The sequence below is a fragment of the Equus quagga genome, unplaced genomic scaffold (assembly GCF_021613505.1).
Source record: "Equus quagga isolate Etosha38 unplaced genomic scaffold, UCLA_HA_Equagga_1.0 146_RagTag, whole genome shotgun sequence".
In the NCBI taxonomy this organism is placed as follows: Eukaryota; Metazoa; Chordata; class Mammalia; order Perissodactyla; family Equidae; genus Equus; species Equus quagga.
Genome location: NW_025796728.1, coordinates 10,144,529 through 10,163,135, shown reverse-complemented (window position 1 = coordinate 10,163,135; position 18,607 = coordinate 10,144,529). Strand labels below are relative to the sequence as shown.

Sequence of the window (18,607 nt, the reverse complement as noted above, 5' to 3'; positions counted from 1 at the left end):
CTTTTTTGGGGGGAAAGTTATTAAATATTGATTCTGTTTCCTTAATAGATAGAATCCTAATGGGATAGTCTCTTTGTCTTTGTGTGAGTTTTGGCAGATTGTGTCTTTCAAGGAATCCATCCACTTCATCTCGGTTATCAAATTTGTGAGCACAGAGTTGTTTGTAATATTCCTGTATCCTTTTAATGTCTATGGGATTAGTAGAGGCAGCCCCTTTCATTTCTGCTATTTAGTCATTTGTATCTTCTTTTTTCTTAGTTAACCTATCTAGAGGTTTATCAATTTACTTGATTGTTTCAAAGAAACAGCTTTTGGTTTAGTTGGATTTTTTCCTGTTTATTTCCTGTTTTCAGTTTTATTGATTTCTGATCCAATTTTTAAATTATTTTTCTTTTCCTGCTTTGTGCAGTTATGCATCACTTAATGATGAGGATACATTCTGAGAAATGTGTCATTAGCTGATTTTGTTGTTGTGCGAACATCATAGAGTGTCCTCGCACAAACCTAAATGGTGTAGCTTCTACATATCTAGGCTGTATGGTACTAATCTTATGGGACTACCATTGTATATGTGATCCATCGTTGACTGAAACATCGTTAAGCGGCACATGACTCTGTTTAATGTGTTCTTTTTCTAGTTTTATGAGATGGAATCTTAGGTTATTGATTTTGGGTTTTTTGTTTTCTAATATATGCATTCAACGTAAATTTCCCTTGAAGCACTATTTTTACTGCATCCTACAAATTTTGATAAGTTGTATTTTTGTTTTCATTTAGTTCAGAATATTTTAAAATTTCCCTTAAGATGTCTTCTTTGACCCTTGTGGTATTCAGAAGTATACTGTTTAGTCTCCAAGTATTTTGAGGTTTTCCATCTATCTGTCTGTCACTGATTTCTAGATTAATTCCATTGTAATCTAAAAGCATGCTTTGTATCATGTATTCTTTTGAATTTGTAAGGTGTATTTTATGGCCCAGAGTATGGTTTATCTAGTGATTGTTCTATGTGTGTTTGAGAAGAATGTATATTCTGCTGCTGTTGGATGAAGTAGTCTGTAGATGTCAGTTAGATCCAGTTTGATTGTTGATGTTGATCAGTTCAACTGTGTACCTTGATTTTTTCCTGGTGGATCTGTCAAATACTGGTAGAGGGATGTTGGAAGTCTGACTATAATAGTGGATTCATCTATTTCTCAGTGTAGTTCTATTGTTTTTGCCTCATTTATTTTGAAACTGTGTTGCTATGCTTATACACTTTAAGGATTTTTAGTGTCTTCGTAGATAATTGACCTCTTTATCATTATGTGATGCCTGTCTTTATCCCTGGTAGTTTTCCTTTCTCTGCAGTCTGCTTTGTCTGAAATAAAATGACCACTTCAACTTTCTTTTGATTAGTGTTTGATTAGCATACTTTTCTCTGTCCCTTTACTTTTTATCAAAATTGTGATAAAATACACGTAAAAGTTACCATCTTAACCATTCACATTGTTGTTCAACCAATCTCCAGAATTTTTGCATCTTGTAAAGCTTAAACTCTGTACCCATTAAACAATAACTCTCTATGGTCCTCTCCCCCAAGCCCCTGGCAACTGCCCTTTTACTTTATGTCTCTGTAAGTAGAATCATACAGTATTTGTCTTTTTCTCACTGGCTTGTTTCACTCAGCATGATGTCTGTAGGGTTCATCCATGTTGTAGCATGTGTCAAATTTCTTTCCTTTTTAAGGCTGAATAGAATAGTATTCCATTGTATGTATATACTGTGTTTTGTTTATTTATCTGACAGTAGACACTTGGGTTGTTTGCACCTTTTGGCTATTTGAATAATGCTGCCATGAACATGGATGTGCAAATTATCTGTTTGAGACAGTGCTTCAGTTTTTTTGAGTATGTACCCATAAGTGGCATTGCTGGATCATATGGTAATTCTGTCTTCAATTTTTTCACGAGACAACACACTGTTTTCCATTGTGGCTGCACCATTTACATTCCCACCAACAGCGCACAAGGTTTTCAATTTCTTCACATCCTCACCAACATTTGTTCTTTTCAGTTTTTTTGATAGTAGCCATCTCAATGGGTGTGAGGTGGTATCTCATTGTGGTTTTGATTTGCATTTCCCTGATGATAGTTACGTAGTGATGTTAAGCATCTTTTTATGTGCTTGTTGACCATTCGTATATCTTGTGGAGAAACGTCTGTTCCAGTACTTTGCCCATTTTTAAAATTGGGTTGTTTGTCTTTTGTTATTGACTAAGTGCTCTTTACATATTCTGGATATTAACCCTTTGACGTTTACATAATTTGCAGATATGTTCTCCCATTCCATAGGTTGCCTTTGCACCCTGTTGATTGTGTCCTTTGATGCACAGAAGTTTTTCATTTTGGTGTACTCCAGTTTATTTTTACTTTTGATTCCTCTGTTTTTGGTGTCGTATCCAAGAAATCATTGTTACATCCAATGTTACACAGCTTTTCTTTTATGTTTTCTTCTTAGAGTTTTATAGTTTTCTGTACCTTTAGTGTTAATATATCTGTGTCTTTATATTTAAAGTGGATTTCTTATAGGCAGCGTATAGTTGGATCTTTTTAATATTTGCTCCAACAATATCTGTCTTTTGTTATATTTAATATTAAGATTGGTATAGTTGGATTTGTTTCTACCATATTTTTTTTTATTGTTTTCTATTCCTTGCCCTTGTTGTTTCTTTCTCTTTTGTCTTCTACTCTTTTTCTGCCCTATCTTTCTTTTTTCCCCCAGTTATTTTAATGAGGTCCTATTGTGACCATATAACATTGTGTAGTTTCAGGTGTACATTATTATACATCTGTTTCTGTATAGACTACATTGTGCTCACCACCAGTAATCTAATTGTTATGCGTCTCCGTACATATGTGCCCCTTTACCCCTTTCTCCCATCCCCCCTTCTTATCTGATAACCATTAACCTGTTCTCTTTATTCATGTGTTTATTTATCTTCCACGTATGAGTAGAATCATAGTGTTTGTTGTTCTCTGTATGGCTTATTTTGCTTAATGTAGTACTTTCAAGATCCATCCGCATTGTTGGAAATAGGATGATTTTGTCTTTTTTATAGCTGAGTAGTATTCCATTGTATATATATACCACATCTTCTTAATCACTTCATCAGTTGATTCGCACTTGTGTTGCTTCCATGTCTTGACTATTGTGAATAATGCTACAATGAACATGGGGTTGCGTAAATTTCTTTGAATTGGTGATTTCATGTTCTTTGGATAAATAGCCAGTATTGGGATAGCTGGGTACTAGAGTATTTTTGTTTTTAGTTTTTTTGAGAAATGTCTGTACTGTTTTCCATAGCGGCTGCAGTTTGCATCCCCACCAGCAGTGTATGAGGGTTCCCTTTTCTTCACATCCTCTCCAACATTTGTTATTTTTTGTCTTGGTAATTATAGCCATTCTGAAGGTATAAGGTGATATCTCATTGTAGTTTTCATTTGCAGTTCTCTGATAATTAGTGATGTTGAGCATCTTTTCATGTGCCTGTTGGCCACCTGTTTATCTTCTTTGGAAAAATGTCTGTTCGTATCCTCTGCCCATTTTTTATCGGGTTGTTGGTTTTTTTGTTGTTGAGTTCTATGAGTTCTTAATGTATTTTGGAAATTAACCCCTTGTTGAATATATGATTTGCAAGTATTTTCTCCCAGTTGGTGGATTGTCTTTCCATTTTTTTCCTGGTTTCCTCTGCCTTGCAGAAGCCTTTTAGTCTGATGTAGTCCCATTTGTTTCTTCTCTTTTTTTTTTGGAAGATTAGCCCTGAGCTAACATCTCTGCCCATCTTCCTCTATTTTATATGTAGGATGCCTGCCACAGCACCACTTGACAAGCAGTGCATAGGTCCACACCTGGGATCCGAACTGGTGAACCCTGGGCTGCCAAAGCAGAACGTGCAAACTTAACTGCTGCGCCACCAGGCCAGCCCCTGTTTATTTTTTCTTGTGTTTCCCTTTCCTGAGTAGACATGGTGTTCAAAAAGATGTTGCTAAGACCAGTGTCAAAGAGTGCACTGCCTGTATTTTCTTCTAGGAGTTTTACAGTTACAGGTCTTACATTCAAGTCTTTTATCCATTTTGAGTTAATTTTTGTGTATGGTATAAGATAATGGCCTACTTTCATTCTTTTGTGTGGGGCTCTCCAGTTTTCCCAACACCATTTATTGAAGAGACTATCCTCTCTGTCCTCTCTCCTTTGTATGTTCTTGGCTCCTTTGTCAAAGGTTAACTGTCTGTAGATGTGTGGTTTTATTTCTGGGCTTTCAGTTCTGTTCCATTGATCTGCATGTCTGTTTTTGTACCAGTACCATGCTATTTTCATTACTATAGCTTTGTAGTATATTTTGAATCGGGGATTGTGATACCTCCAGCTTTGTTCTTTTTTCTTGGGATCGCTTTAGCTATTTAGGGTCTTTTGTTGCCCCATATAAATTTTAGGATTCTTTGTTCTCTTTCGGTAAAGAATGTCATTGGGATTCTGACTGGATTGCATTGAATCTGTAGATTGCTTTAGGTAATATGGACGTTTTAACTATGTTTATTCTTCCAATCTGTGAGCATGGAGTATCTTTCCACTTCCTTATATATTCTTCAGTTTCTTTCAATAATGTCTTACAGTTTTCAGTGAAGAGGTCTTTCACCTCCTTGCTTAAATTTATTCCTAGATATTTTATTCTTTTTGTTGCTGTTGTAAATGTGATTGTATTCTTGAATTCTCATTCTGTTAGTTCCTTGTTAGTGTATAGAAATGCAACTGATTTTTGTAAGTTGATTTTGTACCCTGCAGTTTTGCTGTAGTTGTTGATTATTTCTAATAGTTTTCTGGTGGATTCTTTAGGATTTTCTATGTATAGAATCATGTCATCTACAAACAGTGAGAGTTTTACTTCTTCCTTTCCAATTTGGATACCTTTTATTTCTTTTTCTTGCCTAATTGCTCCTGCCAAAACCTCCAGTCCCATGATGAATAGAAGTGGCCAGAGTGGGCACCCTTGTTTTGTTCCTGTTCTCAGAAGGAAGGCTTTCAGTTTTTCCCCATTGAGTGTGATGTTGGCTGTGGGTTTGTCATATATGGCCTTTATTGTGTTGAGGTGCTTTCCTTCCATACCTGTTTTATTGAGAGTTTTTATCATAAATGGGTGCTGGATCTTGTTAAATGCTTTCTCTGTCTCATGAGATTATGTGATTTTTATTCCTCATTTTTTTAATGTGGTTTATCACACTGATTGATTTACTAATGTTGAACCATCCCTGCATCCCTGGTATAAATCCCATTTGATCATAGTGTATGACCTTTTTAATGTATTGCTGTAGTCAGTTTGCCAGTATTTTGTTGAGGATTTTTGCATCTATGTTCATCAGTGACATTGGGCTGTAACTTTCCTTCTTTGTTGTCCTTGTCTGATTTTGGTATCAGGGTGATGTTGGCCTCACAGAGTAAGTTAGGAAGTGTTCTGTCTTCTTCAGTTTTTTGGGATAGTTTGAGAAGGATAGGTATTAAATCTTCTTTGAATGTTTGGTAGAATTCTCCAGAGGAGCCATCTGGTCCTGGACTTTTGTTTTTTGGGGTATTTTTGATCACTGTGATGACTGCCTCTGTGTTCGACAGGGGACTGGCTGATATGTTGTGTGCCAGGCGAGAAGGGTGCCCATGTGGGGGCTGATGAGCCCCTTTGACCCGTGGGCTGCCGTGCTCCTTGGATGGGCTGCCTTCTGAGCAGGAGGGTCACCTTCTCACCTGTGCTGTGCTAGGGGGAAGGGGCACCCACATGGGGGCTGAGCTGCCTCTCAGTGGATCCCATAGGCTGCTGTGTTCTGTCAGCAGCAGTGCCTTCTTAGCAGGTATGGTGCCTTCTCACATGTGTTGTGCTTGAGGCAAGGGGCTGCCACTTGGGCGCTGAGCTGCCACTTGGTGGATCCAATGGGTTGCTGTGCTCCATGGGCTGGGGTGCCTTCTTTTTTTGTTTGTTGTTTTCTTTTTTGTTTTTTTGAGGAAGATTAGCCCTGAGTTAACATCTGCTGCCAATCCTCCTCTTTTTGCTGAAGAAAACTGGCCCTGAGCTAACATTCATGCCCATCTTCCTCCACTTTATATATGGGATGCCTACCATAGCATGGCTTGCTAAGTGCTGCCATGTCCGCCCCCGGGATCGGAACGAGCGAACCCTGGGCCTCCGAAGCGGAACTTAACCGTGCACACTTAACCTAGGGGTGCCTTCTTACCTTTGCTGTGCTCAGCGAGCAGGAGCTAACATGGAGGCTGAACCACTGCTACTTGGTGTAGAGTGTTCCCACCACTTGCAGGCCGGGCTGCAGCTGCAACTCTGAAAGTGTTCACCCAGGCTGATGTCACTGCCTCCTCTTATAGTCATGCTGGCTGCTGTGTGAGGATATGCAACATTACTCGCTGCCACTGGGGAGGGAGGGGGTGCACTCACCTATTTCCACTGCCTCCTGGGGATCCAGTCCTACTACCTTCAGATGTATAGCTGCGTGGATCTCTCAGACGTCCCATTGTGCTGTGCATGGAATCCTCTGCTGGTTAATGAATGTCCATTTAGTTGTTCTGAAAGGGGAGAGTCTAAGGGAACAACTCACTCTCCGTCATGATGCTGACGTCACTCGCTCCCTTGTCTTTTTTGACTGAGCATTTTATGATTCCGTTTTTTTCTCTCAGCATATCAATTGTGTGGTTTTTTTTTTTTTTTAACTTATTAGTTGCCGTAGAATTTGCTGTACACACTTACAAGTGCTCTTTCAAATAACACTATACTATTTCATGGGTAGTGCAAGTACTTTGTAACAGAATTCACATTTACTCCCTCTCTTCCCTTATTACATTTCTGATGCTTATTTCACTTATGCGTAAGGTATAGTCATCAAATACTTTGTTGTTATTTTGAACATACGGGTATCTGTTATATCAATTAAGGATAAGGAAAATTAAAGATTTTATTTTAGCTTCATTTATTCTTTTTCTAATGCTCTTCCTTTCCTTATGTAAATTCCAAGTTTCTGATCGATATCATTTTCCTTCTTGGGAAGAATTTTTTTAAATGTTTCTTGGAAAGCAGATCTACCGGCCACACATCCTCGATTTTTGTTTGTCTGAGAAGTCTTTATTTGTTCCTCATTTCTGAAGGATAATTTTGGTGGATAGAGTTCTAGGTTGTTGGGGCTTTTTCTTTCAACACTTTAAATATTTCACTCCTTTCTCCTCTTGCTTCTCTGGTTTCTGAAGTGAAATTTGATGTTATTCTTATCTTTGCTCCTCTATAGCTAAAGTGTTTTTTTCTTTGGCTTCTTTCAAGGTTTTTTCTTTGTTTTTTATTTTCTTCAGTTTGAATTATGATGTGTGTAGGTGTAGTTTTTTTGGGATTTATCCTGGTTTCTACTCTCTGAGCTTCCTGGATCTGTGGTTTGGTGTCTTTCATTAGTTTATGGAAATTCTTAGTCATTATTACTTGAAATATTTATTCTTTTCCTTTCTTCTTCTGGTATTCCTATTACTTGATGTTACACCTTTTGGATATTTGTTCTTTTTTAATTGTTTTTCCTTTGCATTTCAGTTTTGCAAATTTCTGTTGACTTTTTTTCTAGTTCATTGATTCTTTGTCTGTGTTCATCTACTAATGAGCCTGTGAAAGGCATTTTTCATTTCTGTTACAGTGTTTTTTATTTTCTAGCATTTCCTTTTGATTCTTAGAGTTTTTGTTTCTGCTTACATTACCCATCTCTTCTGGATGTTGTCAACTTTTTCCATTAGAGCACTTAGCATATTAATCATAGTTTTAAATTTTCAGTCTAATTTCAGCATTTCTGCCATTTCTGATTCTGGTTCTGTGTTTTTTTGTCTTTTGTATGCCTTGTCATTTTTTTCTTGAAAGCTATGCATGATGCCCTGGATAAAAGGAACTGAAGTAAGTAGGCCTTTAGTGTGAGACTTTACATCTGTCTGTCTAGGGATTAGGCTATATTTACTGTTTGCTGTAGCTGTAGGTGTAGAAATCTCTGATGTCCTTGTTTTTTGTTTCCCCTGTTGTTTTAGGAACTTAGAGACATCTTAAATAAGATCTGAGACATGAAGTTTTTTGAATTGTAATCTCTTACTATACAGGAGCCTTACTGATGTGTAGGTAAGGTTTAGGGGGAAGGGAAGTGTTCTGTAATCCTGTAATTGGGTCTCAGTCTTTTGGTGAGCCTTTGCCTCTAAGCTTTGGACTTTAAAAGTGCTGCTCGGTCTCCTTAGTCTTTAGGTGAGATTGAAGGCTAGAGGGGGCTGGAGTTGGGTATTTCCCTTCCCTTGGGTCAGTTAGATCTGTTAAAATCTTAGTCATTTATGCTCTGGTGAAATAGTTTCTCTTGAGGGCAGGCTTTATTAAGAACAGACAACTCTGGGCTTATTTCAAAATAGCTACTTCCCTCCTCCTGCTGCCAGAAGCATGAGGGCATTTTTCTCTGATCTTTAATGTGAAAACCTGGTAAGGATCCTGGAGGTAAAAGCTCACAAAAGTGGGAGGGCCCCCTGGAAGTTTTTCACTCTGAAAATTCATCCCCACTGAGCCTCTAGCATTTCATCAGTTCCAGTTTAGGTTTTCCTACACAAGTAATGGTTCATGCAGAGGTGCTTTTGAGCTTTTGGTCCGGTAAGGTTTGATTCTCTTTTTCTGCCCATCTGTCTCTCCAGTTTGGGGGGCAGCAGTTTGCCTTGTGGCATCAGTTCTCTGGTGAATCTAAAAGTTGTTGAGTTTTCGTTTGTTCAGCTTTTTTCTTTGTGCATGGGAGCCGCGACTTCCAAGTTTTTACATGCTGTATCAGAAACATGAAGTCTAGTCATTTATTTTTGTTTGTGGTATTCTATTAAATTGCACCATAATTCTTGTAGATCTCCCTCAATTGTTCAGTAGTTTATTGTCTTTCATTTATGTAATGCTTCAGTGATTTCTGTTATGATTATAGTTCTTTTCTATCTGTAATGAAAGATTTCCTTAGGTAGTTTCTGGGAGTGGGAATACTCGATTAAAGAGTATGGCGAATTTTATGGTGTTAATACTTTTTGCTGTATTACTTTTAAAAAAGGGTTGGTTAGCTTTATTGGTGTCACTTCGACAATACTAGTTATTGAGTATTAACAATTTTGCCAGTTTAGAAAATGTAATAAAAGTTACTTTGCACGTGGATGTCCAGTTTTCTAGCACCAGTTGTTGAAAATACTATCCTTTTTCTCCATCAGCTTACTCCTTTGTCAGAGGTCAGTTGACTGTATAATTTTGGCCTGTTTCTGGGCTTCCTTTTCTGTTCCATTGGTCTCTGTGTCTGTTCTTTCAGCAATACCATGCTGTCTTGATTTCAGTTGCTTTAGAGTAGCCCCATCAGAAGTAGGGCTTACTTCAGCGAACAAATGGAAAAGGGAAGGTGATTGCTCTCATACAAGATGAGGTGAAGTAGTGTACAAATGTGGTTTTGGGTGTCATTCTTGCTGTACATAAACTGATGTAATTGTGAATGTTAGAAAATCTTAATTCAGGCACATTACTAATCTGGGCATGTATTTCTTTTACAATTTAGAGTTTACTTAAGCCAATTTTCCAAAGTATTGTTCTTAGAGAGTACCAGGTACTGAATTAAATTTAGAGCCTGTTTTTAAATTGGTAATCTCTCTCCCAGTAAGTGAGCCTTAAAAGACTCACTCACTCAGGATGATTATGACAGGGGTCACAATTAAGACTTGATTCCTGAAGACTTAAATAGCCCACACTAGTAGGGTGGAAAAAAGTTCAGAGTTTATCAAGGGTAGAAAAGCAAGAAACCTACACAGCTACGTTCACCTGCATCTATTTTTTTCTCTTTCTTTCCTGATATAGTTTGTGTTCCATTCTCTTACCTAATGCCAATCATTTATTCTTCTCATTCTGGATCTCACCCATTCTACCCCCATTCCATCTTGTTCATTACATTATCTGCAGTCCTTTATTTTTGACCTCTCACTCTACCATAGCTATCCCACTAGCATTTAAACATACTGTTTAATGGCTATGTTGTAAAAAGAACCAGTCTTTTAGTCCCATTCTTCCTTCAGCTACTGCCCTATTTTCTCACTTCCCTTTCATAGCCAAAATTTGGAAGAGTTATCTCTCATCGTGGTCTCCAGCCCCCACCCTTCATGGACTACTCAATTACAGTGGGTGCTTTTACCTTTTCACTTTGCAAAGACCTCCCTGTTGCTCAGTCACTTTAAATCATCAGCCACTTTAAAGTGTTTTACAGCAAAAGTTATATATGTATGTGTTTAAAATAATTTTCAAACACTGCCATGATCTCCCATCTACTTCGGATCCCTAATTCTTAGTTTTCCTACCCTAAGGGAACCACTGTTGCCAGTTTCTTATATATATATCTTTTGGAAGTATTCTCTGTGTGTGTGTATACACACACTCACATATTCAGGGCTTTCACTGTGAGGAAAATAATTGTTTTGCTTATTTTTTCTTTATACAATCTTAAGAGTGATGTGTGTAAAGTCTAAAAGTCTCTTTGAGTGAGTAAAATAAAAAGTTTAAATGATAAAATATTGTGTCCCAGTGTAAGTGGTGGTGTTTTTTTCTTATTGGCATACATTGGGGCAGCCTGTAATTGATAGTGTCTTAGAGTCATTGAAATGGAATGTATATGTCTTGGCTCGTAAGTCACTTTTGAAACTTGGCTTCACTAGTTATTAGCTGTCTGACCTATTTGTATCTCAATTACCTTATTGTTAAATGCGTTAAGATTGTTATGAGGGCTAAGTGAATTACTACGTATAAGTCAGAATGCTGTTTATGAGGTGTTCTGTAAGTTTTAGCTATTATTATTAATCTCTCAGCAACATTAGCTACTGTCTCCTTAAAACATTTTCCTTCCTTTGGTGCCCGTGATAACAGACTGTCCTGACTTTTCCCTTCTTGTTCATCATATCTTCAGCCCAGATCACTCCTGAACTCTAGACCTGAGTTTTCAATTGTCTGCTTGGCACTTTGGATTTTCATTAGATACCTCTTCTCAACGTGTCTAAAACTGAATTTTTTTTCCCTCCCCCCCAAACTCTGATCCCTCAGTTTTCTTATTATCTTATCTTAGTTTATTGTACTATCATCCACGCAGTGGAAAATCGAAACTATGAGAGTGATCCGGGGCCAGCCCTGTGGCCGGGTGGTTAAGTTCACGCACTCCCCTTCTGTGGCCCAGGGTTCTCTGGTTCGGATCCTGGGCGCGGACCTTTGCAGACATCAAGCCATGCTATGGAGGCATCCGACGTGGAAGAACTAGAATGACCTACAACTAGGATATACAACTATGTACTGGGACTTTGGGGAGGGGAAAAAAAAAGAGTGCTCATGTTCCCTCAAGATCCTACAACTTTTAGTATGTAATAATTAAGTCCTACAAATTTTACCTCCTCTCTCCCTTAATTCATCTACTTGTCTTCATCTCAGTGGACTTTCTAATCATTCTCACTGAATTTCTAACTTTTCTCTCTATATCTCCTTTAATTTCCCTCCATGCATTTTTCTCCCTCGCTAGAGCCAGGTTGTTCTTTAAAAGACCCAAATCTGATTATCATGTCACAACTTTAAATGTTTCTCATTGTTCTTCATGACTCTGCATAATTTGGCTCCTGCCTACTTTTCCTGCCTCATTTCTCTTCTTTTAGTCTGTGTATTCTAGTCACATTGGTGGCTTTTCAATTCCTAAACATGCCAAGCCCTCCTTTGCTTCTATTTTGCACAGGGTTGACTTTCTGCCTGAAATGCTGTCTTTGGCTTTGCCTCGTTAAGTCTTTTGAAGATAGTTTCCTTGGAGAAGCCTCTTCTTACCCTCCAGATTCTCTCTCTGTTAAATATTACTCTTATGATATCCTGTACTTCATTTAAAAATTATGTAATTTGTTGTTTAATACCTTAGAATGAACATTTCTGGTTGGTCATTTTACAACCAGTATCTATTTGCTTTGCAGATAGTGAGTACTCAGTAAATATTCATGGAGTTAATATGTTCAGAACTTTAATTATTCTGAGTTGTTGATTGTGTCAAGTATGATGACAAAAGCAAAATTTTAATGGCACACTCTGCTGTAATTGGAAAGGCTTTTATTTCCTGATTCTCTAGAGCTGCACAGTCCAATACTGTAGCCACTAGTAACATAGGACATTTTTTCTTCAAGTTTTTAAAAATTATTTTTGATTTTTAAAAGTGTACTATTCAGTTGTTTTAAGTCTGTTTACAAGGTTGTGCAACTATCACCACTAATTCCAGAACATTTCATCACCATAAAACGAATCTGTACCCATTAGCAGATCCTTTCCATTTCCCCCTCGCTCCTCCTCCCTTAACAACCAATAATTTCCTTTCTATATCTGCAAATTTGCCTATCAGATGTGGCTTTTGAACACTGGAAATGCAGCCAGACCAAATTGAAATGTGCTATAATTATAAATTACACACTGGACTTTGAAGACTTTATATTAAAAAAAAATGTAAAATATCTCAGAAATTTTAATTTTGATTACATGTTAAAATGATAATGTTTTATATATTGGAGATGCTTAAAATTAATTTGTTTCCTTTTACACTTTTTTTTTTTTAATGAAGATTAGCCCTGAGCTAACTACTGCCAATCCTCCTTTTTTTGCTGAGGAAGACTGGCACTGAACTAACATCCATGCCAATCTTCCTCTCCTTTATACATGGGACACCTACCACAGCATGGCTTTTGCCAAGCGGTGCCATGTCCACACCCGGGATCCAAACCAGCGAACCCTGGGCTTCCGAGAAGCAGAATGTTCGAACTTAACCACTGTGCCACCAGGCCGGCCCCTCCTTTTACTCTTTTTAATGTGATTACTAGAAAATTTTAAAGTACATTTGTAGCTTATGTTTTATTTCTTTGGACGGCACTGGTCTAGAACTTGTTTTAGTGAGGACCATAAGTGTGTTCTCATGGTCTCAGTTTCCCATTATCCTTCTAGTCTCTTAGTTGCTATCTCAACCCTGCTTTGGGAATGTGACACACGCCAAACTCCAGAATTTTTTTTTTTTAATTGCTTAGAATGTGAAATCTTGGGCTGGCCCCATGGCCGAGTGGTTAAGTTTGTGCACTCCACTTCGGTGGCCCAGGGTTTTGCTGGTTCGGATCCTGGGTGCGGACATGGCACTGCTCATCAAGCCATGATGAGGCAGCATCTCACACGCCACAACTAGAAGGACCCACAGGTAAAAAGAAAATATACGACTATGTACCAGGGGGTTTTGGGGAGGAAAAGGAACCATAAAATCTTTTTTTTAAAAAAAAGGTGGAAATCTTTCTTATTTCCTGGGCCTTAGTAGGGGAAAGATAAGTCATTTATATTAAATTATGAGAAAGTAATGGCGACTGTTAAATCTTTTAAGCCTCGTTTCCAGCAAATTAGGAAGAACTGAATTTCACATTTATTTGCATAATAATAATGAGCAGTGCTGCTAAATTTTGGTAGTTGTGATTTGACTAGGAAACAAATTAATAGTTTCTGTATAGCATATGAGAATTATCTATACCTATAGGTCTCAGAATTATATTTGTCTTGTCTGAAATTTGTATTTAAATTTTATTTTAGAACAAATTTTCCAGAATAAATGGAAGTGAGACTAATGTGATAAATTATCCTTTAAAAAATACAATATTTGCTTTAGGTGGAAGTTTTCTGTTTTAGCATCGTTATCAGAAGTCAACATATTACAGTGTTAAATGGGTACTATATACACTCAGCATTCACTGTGTGGCAGGCATTGTTCTACATACTGTATTAATTCATTTAATTCCCCCATGAACTATTTGTGGTAGGTACTATTATAATCCCCAATTGACAGAGGATGAAACTGAGGTATGGAGTGGTTAATTAACTTGCACAAGGTCACATAGGAAGTTTTAAATAAGTTAAATAACAATATAATTTATACTTATTGCTTATATCATAAATCTTTCAATTTTTAGTTTTTCTCACTAGAATGTAAGCTCAAAGTGGGCAGGGGCTTAGTTTTGTTTACTAACAGTAGAGATTACTTTCTGGCATATAGTAGACCTCGGGAATTATTTGAAAGAATTCTGTGTTGATAGTATCAGTTCACCAAGAGAGTTGGCCTTGGACATCTATTAGAATTGCTATAAATTTTGCACTGTTGCTTGTTAGTAATAATCTTTGTTTATTTACCACATCCAAATTAGCTTTAACATTTTGTGCTATTTTGCATGCTTTATATATATCTTAATAAAATAGTTGAGTTAAGAAATGTTTACTAGGAGCTGCAGCTTCTATTCATCTCTTTACATTTTATGTATTAGATACGTATTGGAAGAGGCCAGCTGGGTAGCGCAGTGATTGAGTTTATTTGCTCTGCTTCAGCAGCCCAGGGTTTGCTGGTTCACATTCCAGACGTGGACCTATGCACCACTTGTCAAGCCATGCTGTGGCAGGCGTCCCACGTATAAAATAGAGGAAGATGAGCACAAGTGTTAGCTCGGGGCCAGTCTTCCTCAGCAAAAAGAGGAGGATTGGTAGCATATGTTCACTCAGGGCTAATCTTCCTCAAAACAAAAAAAAAAGGAAAGGAAAGAAACACATTGGAGCCACAAGAGAGCATCAGAAAAACCAAGACTACCGGAAGTCCCACTGTGTGTTTAGCTGAATTGGAAGAAGAAACTATAGAAAAGCAACTTTGCAGTGTCCCCACAAAAAATGTAGTGCAGTGATAACACAATTCTTCCAGGTTTCATCCAAAAGCCTTAGCCTCCCTTGTTGTTGTAGTCATTAAAATGAATAACACATTGTTTTGTTATTTATTTTTAGAAATTACATTTCCATTCTTAGACTGGAAACAGAACTGTTAAATAAATTTTATAAAATAGGGCTTTGAGGGCCAGCCCTGGTGGCCTAGTGGTTCAGTGCGTTCCACTTTGGTGGCTTAGGCACAGACCTACACTGCTCTGTTAGCAGCCATGTTGTGCTGGCAACCCACATACTAAAAAACATAGAGGAAGATTGGCATGAATGTTAGCTCAGGGCAAATATTCCTCAGCAAAAAAGAAAAAAATAGGGCTTTGACATCAAAAGTTTTTTTAATTAATATTTTTAGGGGAGGAGTACCTATTGCTACTTCTCTCCTAGAGATTCTCATTTAATTGTGAGGTATATATTCTCGTTTTATAATAATAAAATGAAGAGTTAGATGTTAAGTGACTTACTTGAATTAGCACCACAAGTAAGTAGCAAAACTAGGATTGAACTCACATTTGTCTGACTCCAAAGGCCATTCCTTTTCTAATACTGTCTGTCATCTTTTGCCATTTTCTGTGTCTTCCTTACAATTCTTGAGTCTTAAGTGGGATTTTAAGTTAGTTTGTGGGGACACTGGGATTGGAGTTTTGGATTGTGGAATAACTGGATGTTTAAATTAAACTGTGGAGGTAATAAAGGATAATTGTTGTGTGATGGAAAATTTAAGCTATGAAAAATCTTTAACTTTGGTTTTTTTAAAAAAGAAGAATCTGGGGCTGGCCCCGTGGCCGAGTGGTTAAGTTCATGGGCTCCGTTTCCAGAGCCCAGGGTTTCACCAGTTCCGATCCTGGGTGCGGACATGGCACCACTTATCAAGCCATCCTGAGGCAGCATCCCACATAGCACAACCAGAAGGATCTACAACTGGAATATACAACTGTGTACTGGGGGGCTTTGGGGAGAAGAAGGAGGAAAAAAAAAAGATTGGCAACAGATGTTAGTTCAGGTGCCAGTCTTTAAAAAAATTCTAAAAATCTTTGGCTGTATGCAGATAAAGACCACTCTAGACCATATAGAATGCTTCTTTATAAAGGGATTCATCATGGTGATTGTATTTTCTTGAGCTGATTTAGTAAATTTTTCATATACCAATAGTGCTCTTTTTCTAGAGTGAAAAAAATAAGACCCATTTTTCTCTGAATTATAATTTGGAGTTAATAAGGACAGAAGTATGAAAATTAATAATAGATTATTTAGAATTTTACTAACCAGACAGTTGAGGGCAATCTAGAAAGCAGCTTTTCTAATTTGTTACCTCCTTCTGCCCTCCCCAAAACTGTAGTCTACTCACTTCCCTTAGTATCCTTGCATTTTAGGGTTATTTACGTCTTTTTGGGAAGCAGATATTGTGGGAACCTACAGAGAACTTTGAAAGCATTGATGTTTGCAAGATGCAGTTACTTGTTTTACTTAGAAATCTTAGGGGGAGAAATGGAAGTCTGTAGTTAAACTTGTGGCTTCTTAAATTGGTCAGTCAAAGTCTGATGCCTCTGATTTTCATTTTAATTATTCATTCTTCTGCATACAGGACAAAGTATTTTACCATTGCTAAAATTGTACATTTCATCCTCTACCACAAGTACTGAGGAGGATGATGATTTTTTAAGGCGCAGAAAGAAGTTTCCCATGATGCATATTTATAATTAATTTTATTTTGGAGGTAAAATTATCTTCAGAAAAATATGAACTACTTTAATACCAAATGTAAAAAGGTTGTGAAATAAACCAGTTTTTAAAAAATACATAAAGTGGGGCCAGCCCCGTGGCCGAGTGGTTAAGTTCGCACGCTCCGGTGCGGTGGCCCAGGGTTCAGATCCTGGGCGCGGACATGGCACCACTCATCAGGCCACGTTGAGGCGGCGTCCCGTATGCCACAACTAGAAGGACCTGCAACTAGGATATACAACTATGTACCGGGGGGGATTTGAGAAGATAAAGCAGAAAAAAAAAAAAAAAAAGATTGGCCACAGTTGTTAGCTCAGGTGCCAATCTTTAAAAAAAAAAAAAAGTAATTTTTAAGTTCTCTGTTCTTATTAAAAGATGTTAAGAGTAATTCGGAGTCATATGACATCCTTGAAATTTGTTTTTTATTTATTTTTTCTGTACTTAACATTCTGTAGTAAAACTGTTTAGTACAGAAAAAGAATAAAAATGGTATCTTCTGTTAGGGGTGGGTGGAGGAAGCTGAGGACCTTAAAACAGTAATTCTTACACTGTTCCATCCAGTAAAAGTTTAAGAAGTTTGGTTCTAAAGCAAAAATTTAGGCTTTCTCTCATAAGAGTATACATATGTTTTGTTACTTAGGTAAAAATATGAATTCCCAACTCAAAATTGAAAACATAACTTGTGTATTAAGGATTTTTGTTTTTAAAAATTGAGAAAAGGAGAGGACTTACTGTATTAGGAGTATAGCCCAGTAAGCTACTAGTGTAGGTTAGAAAACATAAGTGGGGAGCCCATTTTCAGACAGGTACTTGTGAACGTTAATGTGAATCCCACTGGAGGGTTTTCTAAATCATTTAAGATCTCTGTTGACTCTGAGAATGGATTGAGAGATTGAAGTGATACTGTAGATATGAAAGTACTTTGAGAAGTGTAAAGTGCAAAATAAATAGATGTAGATAAATTTAAAGTAAAAATCTGTTTTGAAAAGTAGGTAGTTATTATTGAAGTAAACTAAGCAGAAAAACTAATTGAAGAAGGCATTAAAAGATTCCAGTGAGGCATTTAGGCTTCAGGAATTTTCATGGAAAGGGAAATTAGATGCTTAGAACTTTCACCATCCTGGTGGATGGTGTAGTATTTAACTTAACCTAAAGTTTATCTAGAATTGTCATGCTTTAGTTCAAGTGACAGCTTATAGCCTAAATGGCTTTTAATGACCTTGAATTTTCTGTTTATATGGATAGAACCCATATAGCCTCGGGGTATAGTATCTACAGATGAATAGATTTATCACTTTGGACCTAACATACATGAAGTTAGCAAATATAAAATAGGTGCCTGCTATTTTTCTCTAAACATTCCTCTAAAGTCAACAAGCTGTTGTATTACTGTTCAAAGTGGTGTTATCTCATTAAAAACATTGAAGTGAAAATTTCTTAGTTTTATTGTTTTAAATATTCTTAAAACTGGCTAATTAAGTCCTAGAAAAGCAACGGACTCTTATTTTTACTAGAGCAGATAATCAAGCTTATGAAAGAGGGGGTTTCAAGATTTTTTTATAGGTGATTCTTTAAAATAGGCTTTTTTCTTGCTGATATAACTAACATTTATTTTCTGTTTATTTTTAAGACGAGCAAAAATCAAATTAAAGTAGATCTTGTAGATGAGAATTTTACAGAATTAAGAGGAGAAATAGCAGGACCTCCAGACACACCATATGAAGGCAAGTACTTTTTTCTGTATCAAAATATTGTGCGTATTAGAACTTGTCTGAAATATTAAATCAGAATAATCTTAAGCATCTGTAAACTACGTGGAAGGTAACTTCGTCTGGCTTAGGATATATAGCAGTTTTTAAAAAATAAATTTAGATACTTATCAAGACTGATTTTTCTTACTGAATTTTAGCTAATTTTTTTCTTTCTCTAAAATAGGTTTAGTAGAGCCAAGTTAGAGGTTATATAGGTTAGAATTTAACAGTATAACACATCTAGCTTGTTAAGCTTCTAGCTTATATGGACAATAGACTCTTAGTTACCCTTCATATGATATCTATAATA

The 18,607-nt window shown here is 37.0% G+C and overlaps 1 protein-coding gene across 1 annotated transcript in view; it reads left to right on the top strand.

Annotated features, from left to right (window-relative positions):
- The window catches only part of LOC124232957 (ubiquitin-conjugating enzyme E2 K), a 66,505-nt gene that overhangs the window by 22,262 nt on the left and 25,636 nt on the right, over positions 1 to 18,607 (top strand). Inside the window, exon 2 of the mRNA XM_046649920.1 lies at positions 18,177 to 18,270. Coding sequence (XP_046505876.1) covers positions 18,177 to 18,270 — 94 coding nt within the window. The remainder of the gene's footprint in view (positions 1 to 18,176; positions 18,271 to 18,607) is intronic.